Genomic DNA, 22105 nt, shown 5'->3' with positions numbered 1-22105 from the left:
TGAAATGCAAAGGCAAAGCAACACAAGGACAATACTGGAGAAAGTTCAAGACAATAGAAAAGCAAAAATACTGACAGAGCAGAACACAAAAGGTGAATGTGGCTAGTTAAGTAAAACAATGCTATGGAGCAAAATAATTAGCATCTCTTGTGCTAACAAAGAAAGAAAGAGATCTTTTAAAAAGTTACTAACATTCACCTGCTTCTCATGAATAAAAAGGGCAAAGAAAGGGACCTCCACTGTCCAAGATAACTGGTTAACTTTGTTCCTCTCAGAGAGCAACTTATTTAAGTATCAGTAAACCTATTTTTAAACTTAGATGATTCAGCCCAACTGAGAGGAGTGCTTTGTCTCAGAATTCTCTAACATGCTGTTTTAGAGATTTCTGTACATGGTTTCTTTGCCAGACCATCAGAGTTCTGAATCAGTTACAGAATTCTTCAGCTTCCAAACTAGAACATACTGTGCAACTTTGAGGAGGAAACCAAGAGCTACACCAATACTCAGTGGCATTCTATAGTACTAAAGAATAAGAGTGGCCTCTTTATAAGATCCATTTGAGATATTCAAAAGATAGTCAACCCCAAACCTATCTCCAAAATGCCCGGTGATAGGAAAGAACACACACCTCAAATGGCATCCTGGGTACAGGATCCTGCTCTGGACGGAAGACTCCTGGTGACCGTTTGCCCCTGCGGTCTATATTTGCTTGCTGTGCCATTACAGATCTGTTATCAGCCATGCTGTAGGAAGAATCCCAGTAGAATTCTGGGACTTTGACTTCTGAGGGATTATGGTTATATGGCTCCATGGGAAAAGGCTTCATTTTTTTTTCTAGAGGCTGCTGCTGCATTACAGGAGGTTGCAATGACGGCTCAAACAGTTTTATGGGGTCTTGGGTCTGAAGGTAGTAGGGCTGTTTCACAGGCATAATTTTCCCTAATGGGCCTTGAACCTGAGGGGGATTCCACAGCTGTTTGGAGGCATCTGCCTGTTGATACTAAAAAAGAGATGCCTGTCATCAAGGTGAGGATAAAATGCAATATTACTTATAATGAATGCTAAAGAATCACAGAATGAACTTGAGGTGTTTTCCAAGCAACAAAACTCTAGGCAAGGCAGCAGTTTCCTTTACCTTTTGGGCTTTTCAATACACAGAGCTTTTTGGGAACAGATTATGGGCACCACACTCATATTTTCTTTTAATTCAACTATTTAAGAGGGTTAATGAATGAATGAATATATTTGCATAAGAGTGTTTGTTTCCCCTTTCTGCTTCAAGTGCTGTGCTTCAAACGACAACATTTAAGATCGGTGTCACATCTTAGTACCTCATCAAGACTGTGATTCTATTTCCCTAGTAGTTTATGTTCCTATAGAATTATTTGCAGAAAATCCATTTTCAATAAAATGGACATTTAGTAGCAGCCAAGAATGGTAGTTAAGATCTAGTATTATACACTTTACAAAAGTAAGGAAAACATTTGAACTTTCATAAACAGTAGAGACAATACTTTTGCCTTCTCATAATCACTACAAATCTAAACAAGAAGTATGTCAAAGTTCAATCAGCATTTCTAACATTCAATCTTTCAGCATTTCCCTTTATTTCATTCAGCTGGACAGTACACACAACTGTAACTTACCTGCTGGAATCCAGAGTGGTGAGGCGGGCTTTTCCCCAAAGCCGGCACAGCTTTTGTAGGGGACTGTTGTTGCTGAGTTAGAGCTTGAACCTGCAACTGGCTTGTAGACTGTGCTGTTGGCTGAGCTGGTAAAGATGTAAGGGGTTGCTGGGAAGGTGGCTGTGATTGTTGAGGTCCCTGGTTCATTGGCCCTGGTCCAGAGGGCCGTTGCTGGCTGTAAGGAATGTGGGACTGTTTCCCAGCTTGCACCTGGTTTCCTGCTGGAGAGTGAGCTGTAGGCTGAAGAAAGGTTCCTGGGACAGAAACACCAGCTGGGAAGGTGTAACCTGAGCCCATAGAAAATGCCACAGGAGGGGGGATAACATATGTTGGTGGTGGAAACCCTTCAAAACAGAACAACACAGATTTAGTTCTAAAGAAACAGCAAAAAATTCATTTTTTTAAAAACAGGTAAGTAGAGGGAGTCCTCTAACACATCATAAAAGAGATCAGTCATGTTGTCAATCTTTAACTTGATTTGAAGAATTAAAAATATTGACACTTTTCCTCTATCCACTGAAGTAATCAGTGTTGTGTAAGTAGCTTCTGTGTTCAGTGATAGGATTTCCTTCATCATAACAAACATGCACTTGCATGTACACTACACAGAAACATTTCAAAAATAATTTTATAAGCATTAGGGAAAACAGAACTTTCTTTGGGTTAGTAACATTACTCTAACAGAATACACATTTCTCAGTGAGTGAACAGAAATTCTTGCACAGAAAAGATTAAGTAGAAGAAATTATAAAACATATTTACCTGGCCTGCTGGGAAGAGGAGGGAAGGCTCCAGGGTGATGAATGGGGATGAACTGGGAGTTACTTGCTTGAGTTGGGGTTTGAGTTACAGGTGTTTTTCTGGCTTCAGACACTGGAGTCTTTCTTAGTTCTGTCTGGGATTTTACCTGTGACCAAGAGAAGCAAAACTATAATAAACTGAAACTCAAACGTGTCAGAAAAAAGACCCTACTCTTAAGAAAGTATTTAAAACCTCATTAGATCAAAAAGGACATGCTGAAGATATTTAAATTCACCTAAGTTAAAAATGGAATATCAAAGCAAATTATTTAATAGCCAATAAAAGATAATTTTACTATCTTAGTTTTACTAATTATTTTCCTTTCCCATGATCACAAAAATCCAAATATGTAAAGGACCTTAGAGTCCATTTGTTTTACAAATGAGATGCCTGGTGCTAACAAGCTGAAAAAAACTTGTCTATGACTTTAAGTTGCTTGTTCTGGGGCCCAGGGTTCTCTATACTCTAATTCATTAAACAGCATACATGAATTATGAACTAATAGTGACCGTTAACCCATAGGTGAGTTATTTTGGCCCTCAGTTTAATTTCATCTGGGTAGCCATATGTGTACAGTCAGGCATCCACCTTCCACCCTGCAACTTTACCACCCTTCAGAATAAATAAGGATACTTTCAGCAGTAAGGAACAGGCCCTGAGATCCTATAGATGGAGCCAGAGAGTAGATGTCATATGCCCCGCTCAAAGTTGAGCAAAATCAGGGAAAATTATTAGCATTTATAGAAAACTCGGGATGAGGTACAGAGTGTGGTGATATGTTGACTCTTTCTCACTTTTAATCATTTATGGCTGATTTGAGATGGATGAGAAACCAAAAAAGGAGATTCTGTTTTCAGTACGACCTTATTGGGAGCAGTTAGAGAATGGAGGCAGGGTAAGCAGAAAACGCTGGACTCATTATCCCTAAAACTCTGATCCTTTGGCTTTCTAGTTCATTTTTTTTCTTGCCTTTCGCTAGCATCTCTCTCTCCCCCACGTCTTAATTTCTACCTTGTCTTTTGTTTCTCTCCCTGATATAATCTTAAAATGGAACTATTATTATTTTTCTTTCTCAAAAAAAATTAGAGAAATACATCAAAGGTACTATTTATTTGTAAGCAGCCTTCAACCATGTAAACTTTCTCATGCAAACACATAAATTTGCAAAAGTGTGTTAACAACTCACATGGCCACTTAAGTATTTATTCAAACATTAATAGTATCAATAAAACCATCACAGAATAAAGGCCCTTTTCTGTTTATATGAAATCATCTTATCTATTTGGAAAAATATTTTAATAAAAAGAAAGTCACAAATAACTGAGCAGTGCTTATCTTTTCCCAGCAAGAAACCTTGTTCCTTTATAAATTCCCAGGATCCAGGATAAGATTAAAGTGATATTAGTACCACTAGCTGGGACAAGTATAATTGTCAAGAAAAAAAGCCTCATATTTTTCCAAGAAGAAAATACATATATACGAGTGTATATATATTACGGTGAATCTTAAAAAAAAAAACAAAAACCCCGCATAAGCCTTAACATGCTTTTGGTTCTACTGGATCTACAGAAGACCCCAAATCTCCACTATAGCATTGACAAATGGTAGTTATTATCTTCCAAATAAAATATAATCCTGTGTGAAACTGACGACTGCAACTAATCCTTTCAAACTGCTTAAACTGGAGAGGACTGACAAAAGTGTCAAATCAGGTTGAGATTTTTTTTTTTTCACTCGCAATTCCCAAGAATTGATAAAATGACCATCTATCACAGCTCTTTATATAACCTTACTATGCATTTAAATAATGCATTTAAACTTCCAGGACAGCCAATTCTCATGGCTTTAGAACAAAATGAAAAATCTTGCCTTTTGTGTGAGCCTTCCTCTACCTGCTTTATAGTTCAAATACAGCTTACCTGCACTGCCACATTCTGCTTTCCTGTTTCCTGTAACTTTTCTAAGGTGCATTTCTTGGTTTCAGTTTTCCTCTTGTTGTTGTCCTTCTTTCCATCATTCTTAGTTACAGTTATTCCTTTGCTATAGTCCCTTCTCACCTCTTTGGGAGGAAAACTTCTTCCTTGGTCTCTGTTCACTTCTCGTGGCTTAATGTTTTCTTTGAAGGTAACCACTGGCTTCTCTCCTGTGTCACAGTTGTTGCTTAAATTTCGGCTTGTAGATAGCACTGATTTTAGCCCTGGGCTCCCATCTGCAGCCAGCGACTCTATTACAGATGTTTCTTGCAGAATGAGGTTCTCTTTGGCTTCACTGGGGTCTTCCAGTATTAATTCTGGGATTTCTGTGATAAACAACAATTTCCCTACCTCATTTTCACACTGAATCAGCCTAAAAAAGCAAAAATAAATCCATATATGAAAAACATTAACTTAAAAAATAACAACTGAATTGTGTGTGAATCCAAGTCAATATATTCCTAGCACTAATAACCACGGAAACAGCCGGATATAACAATGTGGATTCAGGTAACACAAAAAGTAGTTATGTAGAAATTGAGGTTCTCATTATCACACTTAACATCGTCACAACGTATCCCTCCCTCTGCTCTTTCAACATTTGCTAGAACTTACATTTCTGAGCATGCTTCAAGTGCAAGACACTAGTCTAGGGCCTTTGATGTCTTATAAGCTAGCTATATATAATTCCTATTTTATAGATGTGAAAAATGAAGCTCGGAGGTGGTAAGTTCATTCAAACATGCAAGCATTTAAGTACCTACTGTATGACAGAAACCTGAATACAAAATTGAATAAGCAGTTACTGACTTTCGAAAGGTTATAATCTACTGGGGAGATTCCAAGGACACCCACTTGAGAAGCTGCGGAACTAGAAATGGAACTCAAACCAATAGAATGACAAAACCTGTGTTCTTTCCCCTACACTAATGACCACATCTGCTTTGTACTTAACTGGCTACTGGCACCATCTTAGTCTGTCCTGCCTGAAACTGACCACCATGCCCAGGCCAATACAAATTACCATGACTGTGGAAGTACAATTCGGTTATAGATTTACAAATATATTTATAAATTAGAGCAGAAACTCATGATAAACAGAAAAGACAACCAAGTCCTCTATAATACACAATAAGGAGAACAGAGATTCTAAATAAAGATATACTTATTCACTAGGGTTATAATTAGATGTTGTGCTACCAACATGTCAACTTAAGAGTTCACGATCGACAATATTTATACCAAAGCCTAAAATATGTAACTTGTGAGATGTGTGTGTGTGTGTTTATCTAAAAAGGTGGTTAAATAGGGGCAGACCAGAAGCTCCATGGACATACTTTGGCTGATTATCAGCAATCCATTTGCCTATAGCAATCAAGCGCTGCTGTCGTAATCGTCGTTGCTGGCCTTCTTTGTCTCCTGTGATACCCTGGTGACCTTTGGAAAAATCCAAGTTCCTAAAATTGACACAAACAAGTTATGAGAATATTAAATTGCTAAAGATATTTTCCAGGCAACCAAGTTCACCTGATTAACTGTAATGGCTTCAGATTATTTTCCATACAGGTGAGCTACTTGAGGTAATCAACTGCATTTATTAGAATTTATACTCCCAGAGATTTTTACAAACTATGAAATAAAGCAGAAAAGAAAATATACAAATTCATTACATTAATGTAATATTTTTACTCACATTTCACTTTCTAGTTGGGGAGCTCAAATAAACCACAACTTTGTATTAGAAAAGATTCTTTTATCATTTTAAGAATAAAGTTTTATAAACACTTATCTTGCATGCTAAGTAATTTGCTTGAAAATGACCACAGCAATGCTAAGAGTCTCTGAGGTGCCTATGCTAATAAACAATATTAATCTATCCGCTTTATGGCAGACCATTCTAAATCAGAAAAATGTATAAATATCATAAAGCATATAGAGTAACTCATTGATATCAGAAGGATAAACCAACCTGAGAAAATAAAGCTTTTTCAGATTGCTCATTAAACTTTTTTTTTAAAGAAGATTTAAGAATTGCCAGGCAGAAGGCTAGATGCTGAGGACACAAAGATAAATAAGAGTCCCTACCTTTGGGAATAAATAATTATGATTCAATCTGATAAGCATCATAATAAGAACTATGCAAAGAGTAAGTGAATACAGTAAAAGGAGGATGAGTTCCTTCTGAGAAGCTCTGAAAGGTTTCATAGAGTGACAGCTGAGCTGGACCTTGACAGGTATGGCTAAGTGCTTACCAGGCTGGTGATGGAAGGGCAGTAGAGGAGAAGGAAATGTTCTAGGCACAACATGAACAAAGGTGTGGAGGAATAAAAACAGGGAGCTATTCAAGTATAGCACATAGTGTATAGAGTTTATAAATACTGGGGGAAGTGGCAGAAAGTAAGGCTGAACAACTAAGAGCTGGATAGTGCTGGAACTTGAGCATCAAGCTAAAAGAGACAGTGGAGTAATCAGGAATGGGTAAATAAAAATATTAGTCAGAGTGTGGGGTGGGGGGCACGCCCAAGATGGCCGAATAGGAAGAACTCCAGCCTCCAGCTCCCAGTGTGAGCGACACAGAAGACGGGTGATTTCTGCATTTTCAACTGAGTTACCGGGTTCATCTAACTGCAGCGTGTCGGACAGTTGGCGCCGGTCCGTGGGTGCAGCCTGACCAGCGAGAGCTGAAGCAGGGCGAGGCATCGCCTCACCTGGGAAGCGCAAGGGGGAAGGGAATTCCTTTTCCTAGCCAAAGGAAAGTGAGACACACAACACCTGGAAAATCGGGTAACTCCCACCCTAATACTGTGCTTTACCAAGGGTCTTATCAAACGGCACACCAAGAGATTATATCCCACACCTGGCCTGGAGGGTCCCATGCCCACGGAGTGTCCCTCATTGCTAGCACAGCAGTCTGAGATCTAACTGCAAGGCGGCAGTGAGGCTGGGGTGGAGTGCCTGCCATTGCTGGGGCTTAAGTAGGTAAACAAAGGTGCCTGGAAGCTCGAATTGGGTGGAGCCCACCACAGCTCAGGAGGCCGACTTGCCTCTGTAGGCTCCACCTTTGGGGACAGGGCATAGCTAAACAAAAAGCAGCAGAAACCCTGGCAGAGTTAAATGCCCCTGTCTGACAGCTTTCAAGACAGCAGTGAATCTCCCAGCACGGAGGCTGAGATCTGAGAACGGACAGACTGCCTGCTCAAGTGGGTCCCTGACCCCTGAGTAGCCTAACTGGGAGACATCCCCCACTAGGTGCAGATCAACACCTCACACCTCACAGGTGGGGTACACCCCTGAGACAAAGCTTCCAGAGCAAGAATCAGACAGCAACACTCGCTCTTCAGCAACATTCTATCTTCTGCAGCCTCTGCTGCTGATACTCAGGCAAACAGGGTCTGGAGTGGACCTCAAGCAAACTCCAACAGACCTACAGCTGAGGGTCCTGACTGTTAGAAGGAAAACTAACAAACAGAAAGGACACCCACACCAAAACCCCATCAGTACGTCACCATCATCAAAGACAAAAGGCAGATAAAACCACAAAGATGGGGAAAAAGCAGTGCAGAAAAGCTGGAAATTAAAAAAATCAGAGCGTATCTCCCCCCTCCAAAGGAACGCAGCTCATTGCCAGCAACGGAACAAAGCTGGACGGAGAATGACTTTGACGAGTTGAGAGAAGAAGACTTCAGTCAATCAAACTTCTCAGAGCTAAAGGAGGAACTATGTAACCAGTGCAAAGAAACTAAAAACCTTGAAAAAAGAATGGATGAGTGGATAACTAGAATAATCAATGCAGAGAAGACCTTAAAAGAACTGATACAGATGAAAACAATAACACGAGAACTACGTGACAAATGCACAAGCTTCAGTAACTAATTCGATCAACTGGAAGAAAGAGTATCAGCGACTGAAGATCAAATGAATGAAATGAAGTGAGAAGAGAAGTGTAGGGAAAAAAAGAGTAAAAAGAAATGAATAAAGCCTCCAAGAAGTATGGGATTATGTGAAAAGACCAAATCTATGTCTGATTGGTGTGCTTGAAAGTGACGGGAAAAATGGAACCAAATTGGAAAACACTCTGCAAGATACAATCCAGGAGAACTTCCCCAACCTAGTAAGGCAGGCCAACATTCAAATTCAGGAAATCAGAGAACACTACAAAGATGCTCCTCGAGAAGAGCAACTCCAAGACACATAATTGTCAGATTCACCAAAGTTGAAATGAAGGAAAAAATGTTAAGGGCAGCCAGAGAGAAAGGTCGGGTTATACACAAAGGGAAGCCCATCAGACTAACAGCAGATCTCTTGGCAGAAACTCTCCAAGCCAGAAGAGAGTGGGGGCCAATATTCAACATTCTTAAAGAATTTTCAACCCAGAATTTCATATCCAGCCAAACTAAGTTTCATAAGTGAAGGAGAAATAAAATCCTTTACAGACAAGCAAATGTTTAGAGATTTTGTCACCACAAGGCCTGCCCTACAAGAGACCCTGAAGGAAGCACTAAACATGGAAAGGAACAACAGGTACTAGCCATTGCAAAAACATGCCAAAATGTAAAGTTCATCAATGCTAGGAAGAAACTGTATCAACTAGCGAGCAAAATAACCACCTAATATAATGACAGGATCAAGTTCACACATAAAAATATTAACCTTAAATGTAAATGGACTAAATGGTCCAATTAAAAGACACAGACTGGCAAACTGGACAAAGAGTCAAGACCCATCAGTTTGCTGTATTCAGGAGACCCATCTCACGTGCAGAGACACACATAGGCTCAAAATAAAGGGATGGAGGACGATCTACCAAGCAAATGGAAAACAAAAAAAGCAGGGGTTGCAATCCTAGTCTCTGATAAAACAGACATTAAACCATCAAAGATCAAAAGAGACAAAGAAGGCCATTACATAATGGTAAAGGGATCAATTCATCAGGAAGAGCTAACTATCCTAAATATATACGCACCCAATACAGGAGCACCCAGATTCATAAAGCAAGTCCTTAGAGACTTACAAAGAGACTTAGACTCCCATACAATAATAATGGGAGACTTTAACACCCCACTGTCAACATTAGACAGATCAACGAGACAGAAAGTTAACAAGGACATCAAGGAATTGAACTCAACTCTGCACCAAGCGGACCTAATAGACATCTACAGAACTCTCCACCCCAAATCAAAAGAAGATACATTCTTCTCAGCACCATATCCCACTTATTCCAAAATTGACCACATAGTTGGAAGTAAAGCACTCCTCAGCAAATGTAAAAGAACAGAAATTGTAACAAACTGTCTCTCAGACTACAGTGCAATCAAACTAGAAATCAGGACTAAGAAACTCAATCAAAATCGCTCAACTACATGGAAACTGAACAACCTGCTCCTGAATGACTACTGGGTACATAACAAAATGAAGGCAGAAATAAAGATGTTCTTTGAAACCAATGAGAACAAAGATACAACATACCAGAATCTCTGGGACACATTTAAAGCAGTGTGTACAGGGAAATTTATAGCACTAAATGCCCACAAGAGAAAGCAGGAAAGATCTAAAATTGACACCCTAACATCACAATTAAAAGAACTACAGAAGCAAGAGCAAACACATTCAAAAGCTAGCAGAAGGCAAGAAATAACTAAGATCAGAGCAGAACTGAAGGAGATAGAGACACAAAAACCCTCCAAAAAAATCAATGAATCCAGGAGCTGGTTTTCTGAAAAGATCAACAAAATTGATTGATCGCTAGCAAGCCTAATAAAGAAAAAAAGAGAGAAGAATCAAATAGATGCAATAAAAAATGATAAAGGGGATATCACCACCGATCACAGAAATACAAACTACCATCAGAGAATACTATAAACACCTCTACGCAAATAAACTAGAAAACCTAGAAGAAATGGACAATTTCCTGGACACTTACATTCTCCCAAGACTAAACCAGGAAGAAGTTGAATCCCTGAATAGACCAACAGCAGGCTCTGAAATTGAGGTAATAACTAATAGCCTACCAACCAAAAAAACTTCAGGACCAGACAGATTCACAGCGGAATTCTACCAGAGCTACAAGGAGGAGTTGGTATCATTCCTTCCGAAATGATTCCAATCAATAGAAAAAGAGGGAATCCTCCCTAACTCATTTTATGAGGCCAACATCATCCTGATTACCAAAGCCTGACAGAGATACAATAAAAAAAGAGAATTTTAGACCAATATCCCTGATGAACATCGATGCAAAAATCCTCAATAAAATACTGGCAAATCGAATCCAGCAGCACATCAAAAAGCTTATCCACCATGATCAAGTGGGCTTCATCCCTGGGATGCAAGGCTGGTTCAACATACGCAAATCAATAAATGTAATCCGGCATATAAACAGAACCAAAGACAAAAACCACATGATTATCTCAATAGATGCAGAAAAGGCCTGTGACAAAATTCAACAGCCCTTCATGCTAAAAACTCTCAATAAATTCGGTATTGATGGAACATATCTCAAAATACTAAGAGTTATTTATGACAAACCCACAGCCAATATCATACTGAATGGGCAAAAACTGGAAGCATTCCCTTTGAAAACTGGCACAAGACAGGGACGCCCTCTCTCACCACTCCTATTCAACATAGTGTTGGAAGTTCTGGCTAGGGCAATCAGGCAAGAGAAAGAAATAAAGGGTATTCAGTTAGGAAAAGAAGTCAAATTGTCCCTGTTTGCAGATGACATGATTGTATATTTAGAAAACCCCATTGCCTCAGCCCAAAATCTCCTTAAGCTGATAAGCAACTTCAGCAAAGTCTCAGGATACAAAATCAATGTGCAAAAATCACAATCATTCTTATATACCAGTAACAGACAGAGAACCAAATCATGAATGAACTCCCATTCACAATAGCTTCAAAGAGAATAAAATACATAAGAATCCCACTTACAAGAGATGTAAAGGACCTCTTCAAGGAGAACTACAAACCACTGCTCGTGAAATAAAAGAGGACACAAACAAATGGAAGAACATACCATGCTCATGGATAGGAAGAATCAATATCATGAAAATGGCCATACTGCCCAAGGTAATTTATAGATTCAATGCCATCCCCATTAAGCTACCAATGACTTTCTTCACAGAATTGGAAAAAACTGCTTTAAAGTTCATATGGAACCAAAAAAGACCCTGCATTGCCAAGAAAATCCTAAGCCAAAAGAACAAAGCTAGAGGCATCACACTACCTGACTTCAAACTATGCTACAAGGCTACAGTAACCAAAACAGCATGGTACTGGTACCAAAACAGAGATATAGACCAAAGGAACAGAACAGAACCCTCAGAAATAATACCACACATCTACAACCATCTGATCTTTGACAAACCTGACAAAAACAAGAAATGGGGAAAGGATTCCCTATTTAATAAATGGTACTGGGAAAACTGGCTAGCCATAAGTAGAAAGTTGAAACTGGATCCTTTCCTTACTCCTTATACGAAAATTAATTCAAGATGGATTAGAGACTTAAATGTTAGACCTAAAACCATAAAAACCCATTAGAAAACCTAGGTAGTACCATTCAGGACACAGGCATGGGGAAGGACTTCATGTCTAAAACACCAAAAGCAATGGCAACAAAAGTCAAAATTGACCAATGGGATCTAATTAAACTAAAGGGCTTCTGCACAGCAAAAGAAACTACCATCAGAGTGAACAGGCAACCTACAGAATGGGAGAAAATTTTTGCAATCTACTCATCTGACAAAGGGCTAATATCTAGAACTGAATCAAATTAACAAGAAAAAAACAACCCCATCAAAAAGCAGGCAAAGGATATGAACAGACACTTCTCAAAAAAAGACATTCATACAGCCAACAGACACATGAAAAAATGCTCATCATCACTCGCCACCAGAGAAATGCAAATCAAAACCACAATGAGATACCATCTCACACCAGTTAGAATGGCAATCATTAAAAAATCAGGAAACAATAGGTGCTGGAGAGGATGTGGAGAAATAGGAACACTTTTACACTGTTGGTGGGACTGTAAACTAGTTCAACCATTGTGGAAAACAGTGTGACGATTCCTCAAGGATCTAGAACTAGAAATACCATTTGACCCAGCCATCCCATTACCGGGTATATATCCAAAGGATTATAAGTCATGCTGCTATAAAGACACATGCACACGTATGTTTACTGCAGCACTATTCACAATAGCAAAGACTTGGAATCAACCCAAATGTCCATCAGTGACAGACTGGATTAAGAAGATGTGGCACATATACACCATGGAAGACTAGGCAGGCAGCCATAAAAAAGGATGAGTTCGCGTCCTTTGTAGGAACATGGATGCAGCTAGAAACCATCATTCTCAACAAACTATCACAAGAACAGAACACCAAATACTGCAGGTTCTTACTCATAGGTGGGAACTGAACAATGAGATCACCTGGACACAGGAAGGGGACCATCACACACCGGGGGCTATTGTGGGGAAGGGCGAGGAGGGAAGGATAGTATTAGGAGATATACCTAATGTAAATGACGAGTTAATGGGTACAGCACACTAACATGGCACGTGTATACATATGTAACAAACCTGCACGTTGTGCACATGTACCCTAGAACTTAAAGTATAATAAAAAAAAAGATAAAAAAAATATTAGTCATGCGACATCACTATTTACATACTTAAAAACTATAATTGTAGAGGCAGTGTAGAAACAGACTATAGGAGGAGAGGAACTATACTTAGGGAGGTTTTTATACTTCAGGTAAACTGGTGATAAAAGCGTGAACTATGTATGGGGAAATAAGTGGAAAGAGTTGAACCTAAGAAGCATTTCAGACACAGAATTATAAAGGCTTGGTGAGAAAGACAAATGGAAACAAGAATTTTTCAGATTTTTAGCTTGGTCATATAGATGGGTAATGCCACAGGCACAGAGAGAAAATATAGAAAGAAGACTGCTTTTTGGCTGACCAAATCGGAAAATATAAGCTCAATTTTTGGTCATGTTAAAGTTTAAAATGCATAAGGGAGGTTAGATTGTTAGAATATGCATCCAAACTTCAAGAGAAGTCAGAGCTGAAAATTTGGGACATACCATTCAAGAGACATAGGGATGGATTTGATCAACAGGGTGAATGTAGAAAGTGGGAAGGAAAGGGCAAGAAAAGAATCCTGGAAAACAACAACATTCAGAGACATGTAGTTGAAAAGAAATAGTGAAAAAGACTGAGTGCTAAGGGTGGGAAAAATAGTTATCAGAGAGCTAAGGAAAAAGTTTTCATGAAGGAAGGAAATCAACGGACTCAATGCTGAAGAAAATTCAATAGGATAAAGATTATAGTCACCGGATTTTGGTATCTAGAAGACACTGATAGTTTAAACCGCAGTAGGCTGAAAATGATTGGGAGTTGAAATGGAGTCAGTCAGGTTGGCCTGCACTACTCTTTTTCTTTTTTTTTTGAGACAGAGTCTCGCTCTGTCAGCCAGGCTGGAGTGCAGTGGCGTGATCTCGGTTCACTGCGACCTCCGCCTCCCAGGTTCAAGTGATTCTCCTGCCTCAGCCTCCTGGGTAGCTGGGACTATAGGTGCCTGCTACCATGCCTGGCTAATTTTTTTTGTATTGTTAGTAGAGACGGGGTTTTCCAGGTTAGCCAGAATGGTCTCCATCTCCTGACCTCATGATACACCTGCCTCCACCTCCCAAAGTGCACACTACCCTTTTTAAGAAGTTTGATGATGAAAAGATAAGACAATGTAGGAAAATAGGTGGATGTAAATTCATTTTATCTTTTTCAAAGAATGGGGCACACTTAAATGTTACTAGGCTAAAGGGAATTAGTTGTTAAAAAAAGAAAGGAAAGAAAGACAAGACACTGGAAATACAATGCAGAGAGGATAACAGATGGGGCAAGGTTCTTAGGGAGGTAAGAAGGGATGGGATCAAGGGCACAGGTGGAAAGGTTACATTTTAATTTTTATTACACAGGAATTGAAGGCGTGACATACACAAATCCAGTTCACAACAAACTTTCACTGAGTTGCTGTTACAAAAATAACACACAGCTGGGAAGATCAAAGGTTCCTCTACATCCAAGCCCAATTCCCTGCTAATTTTAATAATGCAATCACTGGCAATGATAAAGGTACTTCAGCTATCACCTACCTGAAAGAAGGTCTCAATGCCAAGAATCCTTGTAATTCAAACTCCTCTGGAAGTGGTGTCGCTAAAGGGTCAAAATCAAAATTTGCAAACATTTTAATTAAAATGTTGTTTGGTAGAATACTGTTCCCTAAAACTTGTTTTTAAATTAACATGCAGAAAGAAATTATAATGCTTATAGTTCTCTGCTCTTCTTTATAGTAATCCTGATGAAAATAACTCACCTATCAAAACTCTGCATGTTATCTTTGGGACACAGACATTCCCCTAATACTCACTTAATACTCAATGCTGAGGAGAATGGCTTTTTAAAAAATCAGCAGTCTTAAAAATTCATAGTCTTGGATCCAGTAATCCCAATGTTTAGATTACCTGTCTCTTTTTACTGAAAGCACTGAATAACACTGACATCATCTGAGAGCTTGCAAGAAATGCAGAATCTTGGGCACTAATTCAAAACTACTGAATCATAAACTGTACTTTAAAAAGATTCAGGTGATTTATGTGCAAATTAATGCCTGAGGAGCATGGATTTAATAGAAAAAAAAAAGTCAGAAAGAAGCCAAGCCAGAGGTTGTTCAGTGCAGCATTATTTACAATGGGGAAAATTGTAAAGCAACAGAAAGCAAGTAAATGGATTATAGCACTTTCATAGGATGGAATATTATGAAGTCAGTAGAAGTCATGTTTTCGAAATGCTTAATGACACAATAAAATGCTAACAATATAATACTAAATTTCAAAATCAGGCACAGAACTTTATTTGATATGAATCATTTCCTGTGTGTGTGTATGTGTGTGTGTGTACCTGTAAGAAAAAGGCCCAAAGAAGATACACTATTGTGACTAGTAAAAGGTATCTCTGTATGGGAGATTTGTGTTCTGTTTGTACTAAATTTTCTTTTTTTTTTTTTTTTTTTTTGAGACGGAGTCTCGCTCTACCGCCCAGGCTGGAGTGCAGTGGCCGGATCTCAGCTCACTGCAAGCTCCGCCTCCCGGGTTTACGCCATTCTCCTGCCTCAGCCTCCCGAGCAGTTGGGACTACAGGCGCCTGCCACCGCGCCCGGCTAGTTTTTTGTATTTTTTTAGTAGAGACGGGGTTTCACCGTGTTAGCCAGGATGGTCTCGATCTCCTGACCTCGTGATCCGCCCGTCTCGGCCTCCCAAAGTGCTGGGACTACAGGCTTGAGCCACCGCGCCCGGCCTGTACTAAATTTTCTATGATGAGTAAGTATTACTTTGACAGAGCAATGTTCACATTAATTGCTTTTTCTTTAATAGTAAGAATGAGGAGGAAGGAAAGACAGAAAGAATCTGAAGGTATTACACTCTCTGAACTCCTATTTGAATGATGCTAAATGAGATTAAGATGCCAGAGGAACTGGGAGAACATTATCTACTTCCACCCACTTACTGTAGAGTTCACAGTCACTTCTGAGATACTGAATTTAAAATCAATCATTCATCACCAAAAACCTCTTACTGTAGAGTTCACAGTCACTTCTGAGATACTGAATTTAAGATCAATCATTCATCACCAAAAACCTCTTCTTCTCTGGTCTTAAGCACACCATCGATGATGGAGAACCACATCAACAACACAAGGTTAGGGTAGCTCTTACCACTAGTACTTGAGAGGTCCTCTTCATGGGGATGGAAACTATTCAGAAGAGAAATCAACCAGGGCCAAATGCTGTAAATTAAAGAAATAATTCAGACTTTATTTTTATATAAGAGAAACCAGAACACTAATAAGCCATGAAAATGGTATCTACAGGTCCTGGACTTTATGTATTTTTCCCTTATTTCAGCATTTCAAAGGCTGTATAATTTTTAAAAATGTATTTTCAAAGATACACTAGATAGTGATAAAGATACAACAAAAGGGACAAATTTCCATGACAGAGACCTGCTACTACTGTAGATCATTTCCCATGCTCCTAATTCAACAAACAGTGAAAATAATTTGTCAATTTTAAACATGGAAAACTGAAATAGGCTGAGAAAATTCTGAGCAAAGAAACAACACACTATGTTTTTATAGAGCTTTCACATACATTATGAGTTGCGGAATCCACTGTTCTTTAATCTATGACAGGGTATGGTTATACCACACAAATCACATTCCCTGTTCAAACCAATAACACCTCTTTTTTCATGGTACAAAAAAATCCACATTTTAACAACAGCCTGAACTCTAAACTCTGTTTCCTAATACACAAATTTTGTGAAAGCTTACACATAAAATATTAGAACATATTCTTTCCACTACTCAGAAGTAAGTTCTATATATGTATTTGTTAACTGTGTCCTTGGTTCCTGAGTCAGGTATGTTAAAGTTTCCATTATGGATATAGATTTATAAATATCACTTTACATATAAACATTTGTATCAAAATCTGTTATCTTTAAAACGTAAGAGCAATTTATAAATCTGATGTAATATATATGACAGGGCAAAACTTTTGAAGTGAGACAAATCCAAGTAGTTTGAATGTTCATTTGCTGGGGTGAGGAATAGTTGTGATGGGTGGAAGTAGCCATGTTGCTTAAAATTATTTGGTTAAAATAATTAGCTTAAAATAATTTGGTTTTGGCCTGGAAACAATTACTTTGATTTTGATTTTCCTACAGTAGACTCATGTATCTAATCACATTCTCCTTAATATGAAGCTTACCTTTGAATATATATATCAACCAACTTTTATTAAAAAAAAAAAAAGAAAAAAAAGAAAGAAAAAGAAAAGCATGAGGTGAAGTGCCCAGGATAGAGAAACTGGATGTAAATAATCACACTATGGAAAATTGTAAGTTAACAACTATTTGGGACAGTTGTACACTCTGAAATATGGGAATATGCTACTTTAAAAATATCAACAAATATATACCATATATAAACAAATATTGAAGAATAACAGTCTGCTACAAACCTTTGGAGATATGAGATAGCTGGAAAAAAAGGTCAGTAATCTAAAAAAGAATATTATACTGGTACAATGTTCTCATGAAACGTAAGCTCTCAAGAAAACACTGCAGAAAAAGAGCATGAGTGGATGACCTAATGATATACTGCTTTACCCTATAAGTATTTTCCACAAAGGAAAATCACTATTCCATGTATTCATTAGCTTAAGAGAGTATGTTCTCAAAAAAGTACAAGGGAAAGTAAATTCTAGAAATTGAGAAGGTTCAGATATAAGAAACTGAATATTATTTGAATATATATACAATTATAAGTTCACAAAAGTCATTGTTTTTCCATTACTTAAAAGATATAAATGAACATTATAACTTTAATGTATCAGACATATAAGGAAAATCTTCAGTTTTAAAGAGATATCCCATGCTAGTCTTTAAAATGAGTACTAACATAATTTAAGATAGAAGGAAACACCTGCAAGGGCATAATTCTAAAGATTTTGGTAAATCTGATAGGAGGAAGAGGAAACAGTAAATGACAGAAAAAAAAAATGGAGGGAAAAAGTGTTTGCCAATAAAGCTATTCCTTCTGGCTGAACATCTTTTGCCATGAAAAGAAATGGGAATATATGGAATGGGCCAAAAGGATCACTGTACAGGAACAACAACAAGAAAAAACAAAACACAGTGAAAGTAACAATCCCTGCTCATAAATATAAAAACTCTATAAGCAAATGGTAAAACATGCAGTTCTTCTTTCATAACATTACTGATATAATATGTTGAATTAAACATAAGTTTGAGTTCTAGAGTATACAAGAGTAGAAAAACTGTATAGCCTAGTTAAGAAATAAAAATTTTGTGCAAGGAAGCAATGTCTGAAAATCTGTATTACTAAAACCTATGCTAACATTAAAGGAGATATATGTAGTAGGCTGTGCTATGTTCCTAAACTCTACTCATGATAATGTCAATATATCATGGAAAGAGCTTATAGCTACATGAAAGAAAAGACAATTATGAAGCAGACAGACCATAAGGTCTTTTTTTTTTTTTTTTTTTTTTGAGACAGAGTCTCACTTGGTAGTCCAGGCTGGAGTACAGTGGCGCGATCTCAGCTTACTGAAACCTCTGCTTCCTGGGTTCAAGCAATTTTCCTATCTCAGCCTTCCGAAGTGGTGGGATTACAGGCATATGCCACAATGCCCGGCTAATACCTTTTGTATAAAAATACAAAAAAAATCTTTTGTATAAAAATACTCTTTTAGTAAAAAGTAAAAGAGATGGGGTTTCACCATGTTGGCCAGGCTGGTCTCAAACTCCTGACCTCAAGTGATCCGCCTGCCTCAGCCTCCCCAAGTGCTGGGATTACAGGCATGAGCCACAGTGCCCAGACCACAGCGTCTTAAATGTGGCTTAAAAAAGGCATTTTCTAAGTTGTGACCTTAGTCAATATACATGCTGGGCCACAAAGCAAAACTTTCAAAGAGATTCTCCTTAAATATACCATCAAAATACGCAAGGGAGAAACTACCTATTTGGTGCCAAGCGACCTTGGAAGTATTTATTTCTATAATCAAAGGTACACTGAAAGTTTTCATTTGTCATTGTAAAATCAAAGGTTCCTAAGAGCTGTCAGAATTTCTGTGAGTAGAGATGACAGAGAAAATAGTGAGAATCAAAGTAACTTTCAATCTTTATGCTTCAAATAAACATTATTCAACTTGAGTGTTACTGTAAGGCAACATCAAACAGTTCATGTATAGAAAAAATGGAAGAAATAAAAATCTCTTCCCTTCAACTCAAACAAAAAAATTAGGGAATACTGTAATAGGTAAGAAACAAACTGGTTTTACTTCAAGTTCACTTTAAAATGTGAAAAACGACTTTTCCCCAGGACAGCAACTGAGAACAAGGGAGTGCACAGGGAGTCACAAATCCTTAAGACTAAGCCTCAAATGAAGAATTCAAATAAACAAATGAAAAGCATACAAAGAGGCCTTCAGTTCAATTTCCCGAGAGTCAGCAGAAAATACAGTCTTCCATTGTTCAAATGTTGTATTTTAGAAGGCAGTTTTTACATATTTATGGATATCAAACAAACAAAGCACACAAGTTAACATGAAATTCTAAAAATACTTACTACTGTCTTTCATCCACCACTGCCTCCTGAAAGACCCTGGGTCTGAGTCTTAGCCAGTCCATGGAGACCTTGACTGCCGGAAGAGGATAGGCATTGTAGGACTCCTCCTGAGACTCATTCTGTAGAGGACACTTGCACAGGATGCCAAGAAAAGACACTTGAAGAAAAAAATGTATTCAAAAAATATAAGAAATATGAAACTGTGCCAGTTCAAATTAAAATATTATGTGCCTTCTACTATATTGTTTAACACTTACAGCTTCTTTCTAAAAACACACTTTCTTTCCCATATTACAAATGTTATACATACAACTTGATGAGGGGGTATCAGCAGATAAAAGGATAGAACTTGGGGTTGAAAGTTATTATGAACCCCTGATTCAGTGTAAGAAATACACTATGCTTTTTTATGTCACTGTGCTTTGCTACATTGATGAAATGCCTAAGATGATGTTTTTCAAAAAAGATGGCACATGTTAAGTAATTCAATACTCACTAAAGAGGGCCAGCAACTGTGTCCAACATAGCTGCTCATCTTGGCTATAACTGTGCTGCTCAGTTTCATTGCTAAAGTCACGAAGGTGATGAAGTTGAAACAGGTTAATGACAGTGACATGAACTAACTGCTGAGAGTTGAAAGCTTTTTGGAATAGCAGCCTCTGTAAAAGAAGACAGACGTACTGCATATATTATCAAGAACAGGAACCATCTTTGACACAAGAATTAAACTGGTAGTCTGCATTTAGAACCACCATGTGTAATACAATTACAGATGAGTAAATGGTTCTGCCCTCAATCCCAGTATTTTGATTGGGTCTAATTATTTCCCAAACTGACTTTTTGTCTTGAAATGAATTAATCTAGACACCACAGAGTTGTTTGAGTTGTTTGTCAAACTTTTTTCCCCTAGGAAACTATGTATTTTTAAATATGACCTGAGAAAAGTCTTGAGTGTTCGTCCATAAATTTATACATCTTAATCCTTTAGAAATTGTTTTATACAAGATGTACTCATATTAAAATATTAAACTGGGACCAATGACTAGAAAGCAACAGACTCAAAAAATAATTTTTTGAATTCCTAGTACATAAAGCATGACTTCCTAGATTTGTCATAAAATTTACTCTTTCAAAGGCTTGATACATTAAAACTTATTTTATAAACAAGGCATAGCAAGTACATATTCTGGAACACAGGGTAAATGACATACTAAAACAACATTCGGATGTATTATAGGTACTTCTACAAATTATCAACTGGTATTTTCCCCTCTTAGAGAAGTATATGCGTGATCATCAAATTTCATTTACCCTCTAATAACTCTGTTCACAGTGATCTGTTAGCCAGCATTATAAACAATCACCCAGATGCTCTCAGTTGGTGTCTCAATGGAATTACCCTTCCACTTTAATATCTGCAATTGTTTTACCTGCAGGTAAAAATACTTTTCTAACAGAAGTTCCTAGTTTCATCCTATACTTTAGCCATAGCCAGTCTTCCTCTATCCCCAGGGGAAATTTTTGCAGAAAGCAGGGATCCATCATCACTAGCATTATGGTGGAAAACAGATAATCTTTACTTATAGTTCTACCAGCAATGACAGGAGATCCTACCATGTCAGAAACTTACAGCTGTCTCTGCCCAGACTACTCTGAGATTTTTGTTTTTATTTACATAGTTAAAGAACCTGAAGTCGCCATAGTAAGCTCTATGATTCTAAGAGGGAAGTCTTTTACATTACCATTAGAGAATACAATTCCCTTCTATGTGAACTCTTTCTATCACAACTGTCAGTCTTCTTGCAATCTGCCATTTCATTGTATATGTCTAGAATGGTTAGCTCTTTTCCAAAGACATCAAGCATTAATCTCTCCTCAAAATTTCCTGAAATCTTGTCTCTTCTCTAGAATTTTCCCACAAACTTTCTCCTTCAATTTCTACAACTAGCCTTCTAAATAAGCTGGCGTTTATTCAAATAATACCGGCATAGAATGAGAATATGTAGTTGTATTTCTCAAAAAGCAGTTTCTTATACGCCTAATATGGTAATGTATTTCCTGTATCTATAAATCCACTGGCATTAATTTTAGAAGGCAATATCCTACTGAAGAGGGTCACAGCCCATTAAAGAATTTTCTAGTATATGCGCAGAAGTATTAATGAATATGAATACACCCTAGTACTAACAAATGATAATGTAAGTTCATGAAGGTCCAGACTTTGTCATGTTTTCCCCCATATCTCTAAAAGCCTAGAAAAGTGCATGGTACATAGCAGGTACTCAATAAACACTTAGTGAATGAACAACCTATCCATTCAGAAATAAGGTTGAAGTTATTCAGTTGTAATTTCCTAAAATTTAGATTGTATTGTAGAGTCTTTCAAGGAGGATTTTTGCTACTCAAACTTTCAACTACAGTTGAGAA

The 22105-nt window shown here is 37.8% G+C and overlaps 1 protein-coding gene across 38 annotated transcripts in view; it reads right to left on the bottom strand.

Annotated features, from left to right (window-relative positions):
• The window catches only part of LOC105484566 (SMG7 nonsense mediated mRNA decay factor), an 88521-nt gene that overhangs the window by 7264 nt on the left and 59152 nt on the right, over positions 1-22105 (bottom strand). For 24 of the 38 annotated variants that reach the window (XM_011746323.3, XM_071076921.1, XM_024793689.2 and 21 more), the window contains 9 exons: positions 20175-20337; positions 19679-19835; positions 16239-16309; positions 14620-14680; positions 5797-5916; positions 4406-4832; positions 2448-2592; positions 1647-2029; positions 629-1000 (listed from right to left, as the gene is read on the bottom strand). In XM_011746323.3, coding sequence (XP_011744625.2) covers positions 629-1000; positions 1647-2029; positions 2448-2592; positions 4406-4832; positions 5797-5916; positions 14620-14680; positions 16239-16309; positions 19679-19835; positions 20175-20337 — 1899 coding nt within the window. The remainder of the gene's footprint in view (positions 1-628; positions 1001-1646; positions 2030-2447; positions 2593-4405; positions 4833-5796; positions 5917-14619; positions 14681-16238; positions 16310-19678; positions 19836-20174; positions 20338-22105) is intronic. The other 14 variants (XM_011746329.3, XM_071076934.1, XM_024793693.2 and 11 more) reach the window with 2 other exon arrangements.

The sequence above is a fragment of the Macaca nemestrina genome, chromosome 1 (assembly GCF_043159975.1).
Source record: "Macaca nemestrina isolate mMacNem1 chromosome 1, mMacNem.hap1, whole genome shotgun sequence".
NCBI classification, from domain to species: domain Eukaryota; kingdom Metazoa; phylum Chordata; class Mammalia; order Primates; family Cercopithecidae; genus Macaca; species Macaca nemestrina.
The sequence above is the reverse complement of the archived record's forward strand: the minus strand, read 5'-3'. Positions and strand labels throughout refer to the sequence as shown.